Source organism: Octopus bimaculoides, chromosome 27, assembly GCF_001194135.2.
Source record: "Octopus bimaculoides isolate UCB-OBI-ISO-001 chromosome 27, ASM119413v2, whole genome shotgun sequence".
Lineage (NCBI taxonomy): Eukaryota > Metazoa > Mollusca > Cephalopoda > Octopoda > Octopodidae > Octopus > Octopus bimaculoides.
Genome location: NC_069007.1, coordinates 7,013,104 through 7,029,973, shown reverse-complemented (window position 1 = coordinate 7,029,973; position 16,870 = coordinate 7,013,104). Strand labels below are relative to the sequence as shown.

Below are 16,870 nucleotides of genomic sequence, written 5' to 3'. Positions count from 1 at the left end.
ATGTTTGTCCCCCCAACATCGCTTGACAACCGATGGTGGTGTGTTTAGGTCCCCGTAACATAGTGGTTCAGCAAAAAGACCGATAGAATAAGTACTAGGCATCCAAAGAATAAGTCCTGGGGTCGATTTGCTCGACTAAAGGCGGTGCTCCAGCATGGCCGCAGTCAAATGACTGAAACAAGTAAAAGAGTAAAAGAGTATATATATATACATATATATATATATATATATATATATCAGTAATGTTTGTAGCCACTTCAACATGGCTGTCCATTCAAATGGATTTTACTGCAGATTTTTTAACCCCAAGAGGACATCTCCTCTACCTGGTTAACAATGCACAGCTGCATCTGAGATATTGCAAGCAGATGATCGAACCCCTAACATCTTATAGTGACAGGACCAGCAGACCAGCCTGGATGGTGAGTGATTCCCTTAAACACAGTTTACAAATGCCAAAGTTGGTGTTGTAAGGAGGAACCTCATGAATGATGGACCAGGATAGTGTAGAGGGAATATTTTGGGATTTGTGGTTGTGTATATAAATTGCTAAAGAGATAGATAATTTAGAAGTTAGATTGGAGAAAGTGTTCATATATGCTCAGTATCAAGAGTGCTGCCAATGTAGACCCTTGTTTGGTGCATGGTATTACTACTTGGCATTTATAGGCTACATTTTTGCCCAAACAGAAGCCTCCAAGAGAGCAGAGTTGAGACACCTGGTAGTTGTAGGTTTTCTTGCTTGCACTGATGGGTTTGAATTGATCATTGGGGAGGTCAAATTTGTATGGTTAGTTACCAGTAGAGAAGAGCAGGGGCCATTATCAATACTAGTGTTGGATTGGGAGGAGGCATGGCCACTGATATATGTGATCATATGAGTAATGTTATTTAAGGTTGGTATTATTGAGTCAGGTGGGGCTTCTAAGGGTTGTACTATTGCAACTCGGTGGGTTGGGGTAAGTACACAAGAAGTGCACTAGAGTCATAGGAATTCTAATGGAGAAAGTAATATTTTCTATGTGGAAGATGCACAGGGGCAATAAACATGACCTGGAAAAAGCCTTCAACAGAGTCCCTGCTTGTGAAATTCCTTTACTAGAAACAACAGCCAAAATCTCTGTCAAATCACACACATTGAACAATTATAGAGCAAGCCTTGAGTCCTATGTTCACTTCCATTTTGATCAATCGGCTGTTAATATGATTTTGTTTGGTGGCTGGCAAAGAATGTGTGTGTGTGTGTGTGCACATGCACGCATGCATGTGTGTATTGGAAATTTTATATTTTGGTTCGGAATTAAGATATATTGTTATGCTTCCTGATCACCTGATATTGGTATATATACCCATGTCTCTGAGTATATATAAATATATATATATGAATGTATGTATATCGTGTGTGTATATATCAGTGGCTTTCAAACTGTGGTCCGCGGACCACAGGGGGTCTGCAAGGACAAGACAGGGGGTCCGCAAGGACAAGACAGGGGGTCCGTGGACAGCAAATACTTTTTATGGGCAATTTGATTTTATATATGTTTTTTAATCGAAATCTTTTAATTGACAATAAACCTATTTGTTAAATACTGTTAAATAAATAAATGTAAAAATATATGTTATTTTAAGCAAATATTTATGTATAAATTTCATAAGCGTTTATAAGGGGGTCCCTAAGGTAACGCCTGAAATATAAAGGGGTCCGCAAGTCAAAAAGTTTGAAAACCCCTGGTATATATGTGTTGCTTGAGTGTGTGTGTATATATATATGAATATTTCCTAAATTCCATTTTAATCAGCCATTACAAGGGTAAAAGAGTTGTTTTAGATAGAAACAATTACATCATCATCATCCTTTAACATCCATTTTCCATGCCAGCATGGGTTGAACAGCTTGATCGGAGCTATCAAAGCCAGTGGCCACACCAAGTTCCATAGTCCATTTTTGGCCCTCTTCTACACCAGGATGCCCTTTCTAGTACCAACCAGTTTTTTTTAAATTCTTTTACTGTGAACTTTTCTCTCCATAAACTTTTCTTGTGGTGAACTTTCTATGTACTGAACATTCCTTAAGGTGAACTTACCCTGTAGTGAATTGATGACAGCGAACTTACCAGTCATGGCTTTTTTCATGGTGCCATCACCTGTACTTTTTATGTGGCACCAGAGATATCAAATTGCTGGACCAGGTCATGACACTAACAGTAAGGGTTATAGCCCAATTTATTAGGGATAGAATTAAAACTAGATGAGATGCAAGAAGAAGTATTAGGGACACCGTTTTCTTTGTCAGACAACTACAGAAGTATTTAACTAAGAATAAGTCAAAGTATTTGGCATAGAGAAAGCTTTCAACAGAATCCCTTGTTCTGTGATAAAATGGTCTCTGAGGAAACAAAACCTGGAACCAATGCCCTTAAAGTTCTTTTATATCTTTATTGCCCACAAGGGGCTAAACATAGAGGGGACAAACAAGGACAGACAAAGGGATTAAGTCAATTTATCGCCCCCAGTGCGTAACTGGTACTTAATTTATCGACCCCGAAAGGATGAAATGCAAAGTCGACCTCGGCGGAATTTGAACTCATAACGTATTGGCAGACAAAATACCGCTAAGCATTTCGTCCGGCGTGCTAACGATTCTGCCAGCTCACCCTTAAAGTTCTACTAAGTAGGAAAACAGACAGGATTCTATTCTCTTCTGCTTGGTATTAGGGAAAGGTGTGGGCAGGAATTCTATATGATGTACCAAGTGCAAGCTATGGTACACAAGAAGTGCATTGGAATCACAGGAATGCTAATGGAGAAAGTAGTATTTGTACGTGGAAGATGCACAAGAGCAATGAGCATGGCCAGGAAAAAGCCATCAATAGAATCCTGCTTGTGAAATTAACATGCAAGTGGCTGAGTATACCATTAATGTAGTTCTCAGGAAGATTTAGTGTGGCACAATGTCACAAAGTTGGTCCTTTGAATTACATATACAACTCATTACATATACAACTAGCTGAGTGGACTGGAACAGTGAGAAGTGTCTTGCTCACAGACACAGCCGGGAATTGAACTCACGACCCAACGATCGTGAGAAGAATACCCATACCCTAACCAATAAGCTACATGCCTTCACATAATACAATATAATATATTATAAAATATATGTGTACGTGTGTATGTGTGTGTGTGAGAGATATGTGTGATATAATTTGAATATTTATATCTAGTATACACACACACACACACACACATTAGATATAAACGAAACGTAGTTTCTGTGTTGCTGCTGCGTGCCAGGCGACGGAGGATTTACATCAAGACCTAACTAAAAACAAAACAGAATAATCCTGACGAAAGCATATTTCATCATAAATCTAACGGACAGAGATGGCTTGAAACTGGTAAACAACATCGACAACATTATCACCACCATCACAAACAATAACAACAACAACAAAATGTTCGCTGAAAATTCAGAGACGATCGAACACAAATACATATATGTATATATAAAGCGATATAATGTATACAAGATATAATTTACATATAGATATAATATATATATATACCGGTTTTTGATGCAAAATATAAGCTCTTCTGTCTGTATGTTATATATATCAGTCTCGGCTGGTTTCCATGGTAACACTAACAACAACGTAACGGATTAGTGTCCGCTGAGGTGGCGCTGTACATTATCACCATGGTGCTTCGCAAAGACTAATGTGTGTGTGTGTGTGTGTGTGTGAGACACACAGACAGACAGACAGACAGACAGACACACACACACACAAGCACGTGCATATGCCACAGTACACGCTGTTCTGCACAGACGCATGCACGCACATACACACGTACCGCCGCCTTAGGCAATCTTTACCTAAAGCGGCGTCAATTAAAATAAAACAAGTAATAGCAGGAAATGTACGAGACAAAAAGAAAAAATATATATATAAAACAACTTGAATTTCTTGAATTTCTTACACGTTATCGATTTCCTGTACAAAAGACCAAAGTGACAAAATACAGACCAAGATAGACTTGTTAGGAACATTAAGCAAAATGTCTTGTGGTCAGTATTTTCTTGTACCTCTTTATGTTCCAAGTTCAATTCCCACTTCTAAACCAATAAAATAAAATTCCAGTCAAGTATTTTCTTCCAAATCTTTCGATGTCTGAAAGCCTAGAGAGAGTTGTTCAGAGCATTTGACAAAATGTCTTGTGGTTATTATTTTCTTCCAGCTCTTTACATTTCAAGTTCAAATCCCGCTCCGAGGCTGATAAAACAAAGTACCAATCAAGTACTTTCTTACAATCTTTCAATACCTGAAAGCCTAGAGAGACAAAATGTTTTTGCAATCATCATTTTCTTCCAGTTCTTGACATTCCAAGTTCAAATTTTGCCGAGGTTGATTTACCTTTCACTCTTCTAGGTCTTCTTGCTTTTAACCCTCCAACGTGGAGTATAGGCCACTTATAATTGAATTCCATGTCGCATAATTTCTCGCTTCTGTACTTATACTCTGCCATGAATGTCCCCCTTTCTCTAGTTCTTTTTGTGTTGATCTACGCCACAAGTTCTTAGGCCTACCCCTCTTTCTATATTCATCCGGATTCCACTGTAAAGCACTTTTCCCTACATTTGGTGTGTTCTTTCTAATTGTGCTACCAATCCACTTCCACTTTTTCTTAAATATTTGCTGCCTAATCGAAACTTGATTCGTTCTTTGCCATAGCTCCATATTGCTAATGTGTTCAGGCCATCTTATTTTAAGTATACTACACAAGCACCTGTTGATGAATGATTGTATTTGCTTATTTGACTTAACTGTTGTTCACCATGTCTCAGCCCCATACAATAACACCGCTTTTACGTTAGTGTTAAAAATTCTTATTTTGTTCTTTATTGAAATTACACTTGCGCTCCATACTTTTTTTAACAGGTGGAAAGCGGTCCTTGCCTTACTTATTCTCGTCTTAATAGGTCAATAAAATTAAAAAAACAGTTATGGAGTTGGGCTTGATGGTGACTGTAGTAGAACAGTGGAACCATTACCAGACTTTGGTGCCCGGGGGTGCTTCAGAATATTCTGGAAGGGTACTTATTTGTAATAATGCTAAAGTATAGTAAATCTGAGAGTGCACCATTGAATAGTGACATAGTAGTGCCATCCAGTGCGACCCCTTGGTGACAGGCATGTTAGTCAGACTTCAGGACACATACTGCAGGAAGATTTTGGTAAACTGTATTTTCTAAATCTGAGAAGGCACCATTGAATAGAGAGTGGGGGGGCAGTGTCATCCAGGGCACCAACTTGGAGATGGGCATGACCATTATATACTGAGTTCAAGTTTGCCTTTCATCCCACTGGGGACAAGAAAACAAAGTATCAGGTCAAGTATGGGCAGTGACTGTAATGTACTGCACCCCCCCCCCCCATGCACACACAAACACATCTAATTTTGGGTTAATCTTAGAATTTATTATCTTAAAGATTATTTCTGTTTGTATTATTTTTATATGTACAATAAATATATACACACACAATGTGTTCCACTCATCTTTTTCTGTGCTCATTGCCATATACATATACACACACACATATATGTAATATACAAAGTGTGTATAATATATATTATATAAAATATATTTATAGTATATATACATATATATAAAATCACAATAGCTATTTATACACACATTCATATATAAATAGACACACACATATATGTATATATATATATGTGTGTGTATATATGTACGTATGTGTGTGTGAGTATATATATATATATATAGGTTCAAAAAAAGGAAAAAGACAAAAAACAATAACAGTGAGGACGTGATACAGATAGTGTTACTAGACACTCGGGAAAGGAAAGAGAGAGAGTATGACGTTTCGAGCGGAGCTCTTCGTCAGAAACAAGGAAAGTTCAAAGAAGGGAAAAACGGAGGAAGAATATATATATATATATATATATACATCCCCTAAGATCTCAGATATTTTTTCTGAATCTCTCTGATTCTTTAAATGTGCTAGCTTCCTGGTAATAAATTGATATTAATTAATATCTGATTTTTTACCCTATGTTTTAATTATATATATATATATAGATAGATAGATATAAATATGTAATATAATACAACATAATATGATTTCATGTATGTATTTTATATTTTCGAATTCATTTCATGTTTATTTTTCTTGTTTGACAACGATCCCTCCAAGTCAATCGGGTCCATTACTAGGGACATGGAAGTGTCTGAGTTTCATATCAGGCAGGTTGGGCATGAAGACATTTGGTATTCCTCATACAAGATTAGAAAGGGCCAGTTTTTATCCTGAACCATCAAGGACAAGAGGAAAGACTGTGCTACGAAGCTTTTGAATAAACTCAAGCATCCCCTCCAACCGAACATGCTTTGGTTTTTCTCAGACGAGAATAATTTCTGCCAGGATCAGATGGTGAACTCACAGAACCGATAGGTTGCCATGTCCCCAAAACACGTACCGAGAGTGATAAAAATCAAACATCCAGTCAACATTATGCCTTCATTCATCTTCCCATACGGCCTCAGACTCAACACGGAGGCCTACATCAAGTGCCTGGAGGAGGTAGTGCTGCCCTGGGTCAAGAGGGTGGCTGCTGGAAGACCCTCTGTCTGGCAACAGGACTCTGCACCATGCCACACAAGCAGGAGAACCCAGTCATGGCTGTCAGACAATTTCTGCAACCACATCACCCCTAACATCTGGCCACCTAACTCCCCACACTGCAACTACCTTGATTATTATATGACGTACGCAGTTGAGCGAGAGACCAACAAAACTGCTTGTAACACCAAAGATGAACTGGAGGCAAGGATTATGACAGCATTCACCGACTTAAACAAAGAGACCGTCCAGAAGAATTACAGGAGATTCTGAAGTCGTCTGGAGGCTGTGGTGATTTTATTGAATAAATTTACTCTTTAGTATTAAAATAGTGATTTTATTGAATAAATTTACTCTTTAGTATTAAAATAGTGATTTTATTGAATAAATTTACTCTTTAGTATTTCAAGATATTTTCATGTAATTTTGGTAAATATATCTGTTAAAATGAGATGTCAGTGTTTTGTGTAATTTGGACAACAATTTATTCACCGCACCCTATATATATATATATACACACACACACATGGATGTGTATCTATAAATACATATATATGTACAGACACATGCATGTGTATGTGTGTTTGTATGTATGTATGTATATATCTATATATATATATATATATATATATATATATATAGTTTTGCAATAAATTTCATGCCACTGTGATCCTCAGGCAATTGCAGTGATGTGAAACTCAAATCGTGAAACAAACTCTTAGCTTTAGTTTTAATAAAAAAACTATATCTTTTACAGGTATTGAGCACTCTATTCTCATTCATCCAACATTAAGCCACACACACACACACACATATATATATATATCAATGTTTGTGTCTTTATGTCTGCGTTTTTTCCCCACCACTGCTTGACAACTGGTATTGGTTTGTTTATGTCCCTGTAATTTAGTGATTCAGCAAAAAGACACCAATAAAATAAGTACCAGACTTTAAAAACAAAAAGTACAAAGGCCAAGCTGTTCAACTAAAACCCTTCAAGATGGTGCTCCAGCATGGCCACAGTCCAATGACTGAAACAAGTTCAAAATAAAAGCTATGTCCCAGTATATAACAAAACTGTCTTTGTTTTATTCCCTTTCTTTTTACATAACTATTCTGTGTAGAAACTCACATATTTTGGTAACCCCTTTTTGTAACATGTCTTCTTTTGTATAAATGGGCCCTTGTAGCAAAATTAAAAAAAAATAAATAAATAAATAAAATAATTTTATGTCGAGCTCAAATTCTGCCAGTCAACTTTACCTTTCAGGACTGATGAAATAAGTACCAGTTACGCACTGGAGTTGATGTAATTAACTAGCCCCCTCCCCCAAAATTTCAGGCCTTGTGCCTACAGTAGAAAGGATTATGATTACTATTATTATTTTATTGTCTTTGCACAGCTTCTAACGCTGGAGATGTACTACGGTGCTAGCTGTTCCCTACCAGTGAACTAAGGTAACAACCCTTATTTTTTTAGCACTTTCCAGAGTATTCAAGCGCAGCCCCTATTTGTTCCATGTACTTCTCAAAATTCTTATTCACAGTTCCCAGGGCTCCGACAATTATTGGTACTACTATCACCTTTTTGTGGAGGCATGTGGCTTAGTGGTTAAGGTGTCAGCACCATGATCGTAAGATTGTGGTTTCAATTCCTGGACCGGGCAACGAGTAGTGTTCTTGAGCAAAACACTTCATTTCACATTGCTCCAGTCCACTCAGCTGGCAAAAATGAGTAACGCTGCGATGGACTGGCGTCCCGTCCAGCTGGGGAACACATACGCCATTGAAACCAGGAAATTGGGTCCATGAGCCTGGCTAGGCTTTAAAAGGGTACAAGAAGAAGAAGAAGACTATCATCTTTTTCAGTGACCACAACTGCTTAACCTCCCAACCTAACCTGTCACATCTATCGACTTTTCTTTCTTCCTTATCGCATACCTTGTTGTCAGCTGGGCATTATTATTACTATTGTTGTTATTATTATTATTATTACTATTGTTGTTATTATTATTATTATTATTATTGTTGTTATTATTATAAGGTGGCGAGCTGGCAGAATCATTAGCATGCCAGGCAAAATGCTTAGCAGTATTTCGTCTGCCACTATGCTCTGAGTTCAAATTCTGCCAAGGTCAACTTTGCCTTTCACCCTTTGAGGGTCAATAAATTAAGTACCTGTAAAACACTGAGGTCAATGTAATCGACTTAACCCGCTCCCACCAAATTTCAGGCCTTGTGCCTATAATAGAAAGGATTATTATTCTGAGTTCAAATTTCTGACCTTAACTTTGCTTTTCAGCCCTTCAGGGTTGATAAAATATATACTTATTGAACACTGGGGTCGATGTAATTGACTAGTTCCCTCCCCACAAATTTCAGGCCTTGTGCATTTAGCAGAAAGGATTATTATTATTATTATTATTATTAAGATTTTTATAAGGTGGGTGAACTGGTAGAATCATTACCATTCTAGACAAAATGCTTGGCAGCAACTCTTCTGAGGTTGATTTTGACTTTCACCCTTTTAGGGTCAATGTTCTGAGTTCAAATCGCACCAAGATCAACTTTGCTTTTCAACCCTCCTGGGGTCAGTTGATATAAAATGCTAGTCAAGTGTTTCACTGGTACCTATTTTATCAAACCCAGAATAACAAAAGACAAAGTTAGTCACAGACTTCTATTATAATTCAATTCATTCGAGGATGTTTTATATGAATATCTACCTCAGTATTTTACTTCATCATTACCGCTATCAGAAAAATGAAAAGCAGAGTGGTTTCACAATTTGGTACAAACCCAGCAATTTTGGGGGAGGTGGGTAAGATGATTACACCAACCCCAGCACTCAACTCATACTTATTGACCCTGAAAGGATGAAAGGCAAAGTTGACCTTGGTAGAATTTGAACTCAGAACATAAGATGGAAAAAAAATGTTGCTAAGCATTTTTCCTGGTATGCTAACAATTCTGCCACCTCGCTGCCTTTAAGAAAAATATTGGTTTCAGATTTTGGCACAAGGCAAGAAATTTCAGGGAGCTGAGGGTTAAGTCAAATACACCGGCCCCAGTGATCAACTGGTCCTTATTTTAGCAACCCTGAAAGGATGAAAGATAAAGACCTCAGTGGAATTTGAACTCAGAACATAAAGACAGACGAAATGCCACCAAACATTTCGCACAGCATGCTAATGATTCTACCAGCTCACCACCCTTCTTTTTAGAGAAATCTTAAATGCATTTCACAGGATAAAGCCAATTTAAATGCTAACGAGTTAAATCAATCCATGTTATTCAACTGGTGTTATATTATCAACCCAGTTGGATGAAAAGTAACATTAATTTCAGTCATCTATCATAATTCCATTCACATTAACCCATACAGTGCTGGGATTTGCACTTACACAGCATGGACTGCTGAGCACATTTTATGAAAATGAGACTACCATCTTTTTCTTGCCTTTAACCCTCCAACGCGGAGTATAAGCCACTTATAATTGAATTCCATGTCGCATAATTTCTCGCTTCTGTACTTATACTCTGCCATGAATGTCCCCCTTTCTCTAGTTCCTTTTGTGTTGATCTACGCCATGAGTTCTTAGGCCTACCCCTCTTTCTATATTCATCCGGATTCCACTGTAAAGCACTTTTCGCTACATTTGGTGTGTCCTTTCTAATTGTGCTACCAATCCACTTCCACTTTTTCTTAAATATTTGCTCCCTAATCGAGACTTGATTCGTTCTTTGCCATAGCTCCATATTGCTTATGTGTTCGGGCCATCTGATTTTAAGTATACTACGCAAGCACCTGTTGATGAATGATTGTATTTGCTTATTTGACTTAACTGTTGTTCTTCACGTCTCATACACACCATAAAAAAACTACCATACACACATAAAAAACAAAAAATAGTTAAAATATCTTCTTAGTATCTAATGGTGGCAAGTTTTATATTATCTGAAAAGTCATTAGTTGAACTATTAATCTTCTTGCATTCTGGGGGGTATCAGATCGTTTGAGTGACATTAGACCCCCAACAAACGCCCATAAATTAAATGTATCTATCTGGACCATGATCATGGCCTGTCAACCTGTGCCTGACGGCCATGATTGTGGCCCGTCACGTTTTATGTGTTAAGGACGTTTCATAGAAATATTAAATGCACCCCATAGTATATCAGATACTTTATTTCATTGACCCCTGAAAGATAAAAGGTAAAGTCAGTCTTAGCCTTAACATTATCTCATAACACGGTCCTTACAAAAGTTTCCATGGACCCAGTAAGTTTAATGTCTTACTGAGTTACATTAAGTAATTAAAAATTAATTTATAATTGGTGGTCCAAGAAGTTTCCCTCACAAATTTTGGGGGTTATTTTCTGTTCCATAGGAATTTTAAACTGACCCTAATACTTGACTGGTACTTTATCGTATCAACCCCGAAGGAAAAAAGATGAAGTTGACTCTGAACAGAAAGGGCTTTAGGGGTTAGAAGTTGATGAAATAAAGAGCAAGTCAAATACTAAAGTAGATTTTAATTAACTAATTCCCACCACCTCTTTCAAATTTTGGGCCTTGTCTTGTCTGTAATAGAATTATTACCAAACTCAGTAAAATGCTTCGCAGTATTTCTTTGAGCATTATGTTCCAAGTTAATATTCCATCAAGGTTGACTTTGTCTTTCATCCTTTCAGAAAGTACCAGTTTGAGCACTGGGGTTGATGTAATCATGTACCCCTCCCCTCAAAATTTCAGGTTTTACGCCTATAGTAGAAAGGATTATTATTATTATTATTATTATTATTATTATTAAGGTGGCGAGCTGGCAGAATCATTAGCATGCCAGGTGAAATGCTGAGCAGTATTTTGTCTGTCTTTATGTTCTGAGTTCAAATTCCGCCAAGGTTGACTTTGCCTTCCATGCTTTCAGGGTTGATAAATTAAGTACCAGTTGCATACTGGGGTCGATGTAATTGACTTACCTCCTCCCACCAAATTTCAGGCCTTGTGCCTTTAGCAGAAAGGATATTATTGTTATTATAGAGTGAGAGAGCAGTGCATGCCATCAAAGTGACACTGGGGTAAAATATACAAAGCCCAGTATACCCATCTTGACCTTACCAGTTCCTGACATGCCGTCCAACCCATGCCAGCATGGAAAATGGACGTTAAATGCCGAACAAAATGCTTAGTAGCACTTCTAGTCATACTGAGTTCAAATTCCACTGAGGTTGACCTTGTCTTTTATGTTTTTGTGGTGGATAAAATAAATATATACCAGTCGAGGACTGGGGGTGGGGGTGATGCATATCAATGGAATCAACTAAGCCCTCTCCCGTCCAAAAGTTCAGGCTTTGTGCCAAAATTAGAAAGATTTATCACCATCATCATCATCATCATCATCACTACCATCAAGGTGACAAAATCATTAGCTCAGTGCCATTTCTTCCGTTCTTTGTGTTCTGAGCTCAAATTCCACTGAGGTTGATTTTGTTTTCCATCCTCTTGGGATGGATAAGTACCAGTCAAGTACTGGGACCAATATAATTGATTTCTTCTTTCTTAAAAAAAAAAAAAACTATTGGCCCTGTGCCAAAATTTGAAATTGCTATTATTGAGTGAGAGAGCAGTGCATGCCATCAAACTGACAATAGGGTACAAATATACGAAGCCCAGTATACCCATCATGACTACCCGTCTGATAAGGGTACACCAGGCACATGCATCACAACCATATGTGCGCGACATGGTGATCTTATATCAAGATAAACAGCGCATGACCTTGCAGATGGGGCCCGGTTAGAATTTTCTTCAGGTCGAGTAGCCCATTCCGTTCAAAAGGTTCCTGAATTAGAGTTATTTAAGGATGTTGAGCAAAACACCCATGTTTCCAAAGGTGAATTATTCAAACCCCTATTATTATTATTATTATCATTATCAGCAGTACCACCTTATTTAAGCACAATACCCAGTGCTTGTAAATCTATCAAATGCCTCATCATTATCACAATGAATAGTGTTTATGTGTCTCAAAAGTACAACTGAGTACAGGTTGATTGATCAAGTGGCAGAATTATAATAGACTACACAGGAAAAAAAACATATTTATAAAAAATGAGAAACCCCTGGTACAGATGACTTTGACCTTGTATGGATGAATGAGATTTGAACTCCCAGAAGGAGAAAAAAATACCGAAAGAGATCAAAAAAAAAAAGTATGGTAAGGCTTTTAGTCTGGTTCTCCTACAATCTCAACTATCACCAGTTCCCTCCCCCTCGTTATGATTATCTCCCTTTGCATTGGCACTCTTGTGTTGCATTGCTGAGGCAGGGACTGTTACATTATTATTATTACTATTGTTGTTGTTGTTGTCAGGATTATTATTATTATCATTAATATTATTATTATTACTACTACTACTGCTATCACTATTGTTAACAGTACTACTATTATTATTACTACTAAGGCTACTATTATTATTATTATTTCCGCCACTAATGATGTTACTGGTGTTATTTTCGACAGGGCTGGAGACAGTAAGGGTCACGTCGTCCCCTGATCCCACTCGCGACGACTCAGACAGTGTTTCGGTAAGCAGATCTCCACTGGGGTTTTCCGAGCTTTCTGGGGCTGACTCCGTTCCTTCAGAGGGACAAGCGTTGGCACACGTTTCAGCAGTGTGGCTGTCCTCAGACTGTGACGGTGTTGTGGCTGTGGGCGTGGTCAAAGGGGTCTCTTTCTCGGGACAGACGTCAGTAGCTATTACTGGCTCTTTATCTGTACTGCTAGCATTAGAAGGAGTAACACTAGAAGTAGTGGTGTTGGTGGTTGTGGTTGTGGTGGTGTTAGTGGTTGTGGTGGTGTCGGTGGTTGTGGTGGTGGTGTTGGCAGTGGTGGTGGAAATGTCTTTGTAGGGGGAGTGTATCGTGTTAACAGGGTTATACATAGGAACTGGTGGCATTGGAGGAAGAATACATTCCACCTCATCCGACATTGGACAAATCTTTAACTTCTCCATCAGTTCAGTCAGCTTCTGCGCTTTCCTCATCTCGTTCTGGTAAATTATTGTGTACAAATGTTCGGTGAGTTGTTCTTTCAGTTCTGCCTTGCGGAACATCTCCAGTTTGCATTTGATGAATTCCTTCTCGGCTTTCTCGTAACGCTTCCTGGAAAGACAGAAGAAGGGTTAGAAAGATGGTAGCAGGAAGGGGAGACAAAGGAGGGGAAGAGAAAGAAGAGTAGGGAAGAAGAAGAAGAAGAAGAAGAAGAAGAAGAAGAAGAAGGGGAAGAAGAAGGGGAAGAAGAAGATAAAAGGGGGAGGAGAAAGAAGAGGAAAAATAATGGGAGGAAGATAAAAGAGGGGAAGAGAAAGAAATAGGAAGAATAAAGAGAAAAAGAGGAAGGGGAGGAGGGAGAGAAGAGCAGTAAGAAGGGAAAGTAAAAGAGGAAGAGGAAGAGGATACAAAGAAGAAGACAGGAAGAAGAAAGATGAAGAAAGAAAGAAATAAAAAGAAAGAAAGAAAGAAAGGTGATACAAAATAAAGCCATTTTATTTTCCATGTTCTTCAATGTTTCACTCAATCCTACACACCATATAAGGACTTATTTGGAGGGTTTAAGAGTTGTATGGAGGAAATAGCTTGTGTGTGTGTATGTATGTGTGTGTGTGTGTGTGTGTGTATAGAGGTCTAGGCATGGATGTGTGGTTTAGAGGTTTGCTTTTCAACTTCATGCTACTGGGTTCAGTCCCACTGCATGGCATCTTGTGCAAATGTTTTCTACTATGGCCTCAGGCCCTGCGGATTTCATTGTCTTGTGACTGATCCTGGCAGATGGGAAAATGGACAAAGCTTGCCAAGTGAAATCATAGTCATGGCACATACAGGTGTCACGCAACTGGCACCCATGCCCGTGGCACGTAAAAGGCACCCATTACACTCTTGGAGTGGTTAACATTCGGAAGGGCATCCAGCCGTAGAAACCATGCCAAATCAGCCTCTCAGCTTACCAGCCCTTGTCAAACCATCCAACCCATACCAGCATGGACAATGGACATCAAATGATGACGATGATGATGATGATGATATATTTCAAGAGAGGTGAATTAAAACAGGAGAGATGTGTGTGTATCTTTTTCTCTCCTTCCATCAACACATAAACGCACACGCAAATTAATATAAACAGCCAGGTGTAACATAATGCCATAAAGGTAAAATTCTATCATCATTAATTGTGAGCGAAGGTGCCAAAGCACCTCTGTTGCATGAAATAAGAGTTAAAAACTGTTAATGTCATAAGAAGCACGCAATATTGCGTGCGTCTTACGTTAAGAGCGAAACTTTGAAGTACAGGAATGACTAATCCTTTTTGTGAGAGAGAGAGAGAGAGAGAGAGAGAGAGAGAGACAGCATGCCCTCAAGCTAGAAGGTGAATATGAGAGAAAGAGAGAGAGAGAGAGAGAGAGAGAGAGAGAGAGAGAGCATACCCTCAAGCTAGAAGGTGAATGTGAGACAGAGAGAATAAAAACACACAATTTAGAGATGGGGATACAGTGCATATCAATTTAGAGGTAGGGAAAATGAAGGAAACATAATAGATATGGATATATATATATATATATTTTTCTACATACTGGGCTTCAAGGTACTCCAAGCTGGAAGTTTCGATTTTGTCTCGAATGATGGACACATCAGCAGTAAGAAGGTCGTCCAGCCGTGAAAGTTCTTTTTGTAAATTGGTCAACAAGACAGCTTCTGTTTCTGCTTTCTCCCATCTATGGAATAAAGGAAGTGGAAACATACAATGAATTTTAAAAAAACCCAAAAAAACCTGGTGAATATATAGGAGCTAAAACAGAACATCATCATCGTCCACAGCAGTAGTGTCTAACGTCCACTTTTCCATGCTTGCATAGGTCGGATGGAATTTGTTGAGGTGGATTTTCTATGGCTGGATGCTCTTGCTGTTTCCAACCCTCACCTGTTTCCAAGTAAAGTAATATCTCCCCATGGCCAAACAGATTTGTCATAGGAGACTGGAAATGAAGGACACATGCTTGCATGATGGTAAGGAAAGGTAAGAACTTCATTTGGTAATTTTTCAGATTAACACCCACACGATTTTCACTAGGGTGTTAGGGTTAGGGTTTTAGGGTCAGGGTTAGGGTTAGGGTTATGGTTAGGGAATTCCGTCCCTAACCCTAAAACCCTCACCCTAATGCCCTAGTGAAGATCGTGCAGGTGTTAATCTGCAAAATTACCCTTCATTTTAAGGTGTTATTATAATCCATGATATTCCATCTTGTGGTAAGCAAATAAAGTCACTCTCAGCAGATATATCCGTAGGCTGCGTTTTAGATTGGGTTTCCATTATACTGAGGGAAGTAGTGAAGGTAGAATGTTATGTGGTGGGTTTAATGGTACAGTCCATGCTACAGGGGTCAGAAGTCAGAGGCTAACTGCTATTTAATAGATATAGCATTATGAAAGGAGTTGGCAGAAATAACTTAAATTGAACCCGTTAGGGGAAAATTAATACGTAACTACATTAATGAAAGAAAGAAAGACTGGGTAAAACCTTAGTGCGATGTTAATATTTGTTATCTATTGGCCGAAAACTAATCCCAATGCCCCTATGCGTAGTGGGGTGAGATCAAAGTAAATTCTTCAACCTAATTGGTCAGATAACATTTAAAAACAATAGCGCTGTTCAGGTCCGTTAGGACTATCAATAAATTACAAGACCAGTAAAACAAAAGAACAAAATAAAACAAGAATAGAGATAATTATAAGAATACATATAAGTATAATAATATTTAAGGCATGAATATTCAAGTGGGTGCTTACTAATGGATGGGCTTCGGGAAGTACTTATGGATATGTGAGTAGCGTTTTATTTAGTATTTATCAGAGATACACATCCAATCAACAAGTAATTATCTGCATAAGAGTCGGAGAGGGAGAAGCGATTAGGTGAAAAGTATATAAATGCTAAACTGAAGGGTAAAGGGTTCTATCATAGAAAAGTAGTCTGATAGTATATTATCATACTCAGATGCATAGCTAAATCGTATACGAGAATAATGTCATGAAGTGTTATCGCGTTGTGGGTAGGTCTCAGTACAAGCTTACGAGTAAAGTCCAAAATACAAGGGTTAATGGAGGGGCAATGGCACAGTGGTTAGGGCAGCGGAATCGCGGTCATAGGATCGCGGTTTCGATTCCC

General features: G+C 38.3%; 2 protein-coding genes across 3 annotated transcripts in view; both read right to left on the bottom strand.

Annotated features, from left to right (window-relative positions):
• The window catches only part of LOC106868984 (dentin sialophosphoprotein), a 42,600-nt gene extending 37,254 nt beyond the window's left edge, over window positions 1-5,346 (bottom strand). Inside the window, exon 1 of the mRNA XM_052977120.1 lies at window positions 3,564-5,346. The gene's annotated coding sequence lies outside the window, so the exon portion shown is untranslated. The remainder of the gene's footprint in view (window positions 1-3,563) is intronic.
• A 106-nt stretch (window positions 5,347-5,452) lies between these two features.
• LOC106868983 (RAB6-interacting golgin) overlaps window positions 5,453-16,870 on the bottom strand; it is a 36,524-nt gene continuing 25,106 nt past the window's right edge. For both annotated transcript variants that reach the window (XM_052977283.1, XM_052977282.1), the window contains exons 4-5: window positions 15,279-15,419; window positions 5,453-13,812 (exon numbers count right to left, since the gene is read on the bottom strand). In XM_052977283.1, coding sequence (XP_052833243.1) covers window positions 12,897-13,812; window positions 15,279-15,419 — 1,057 coding nt within the window. In that variant the 3' untranslated portion in view covers window positions 5,453-12,896. The remainder of the gene's footprint in view (window positions 13,813-15,278; window positions 15,420-16,870) is intronic.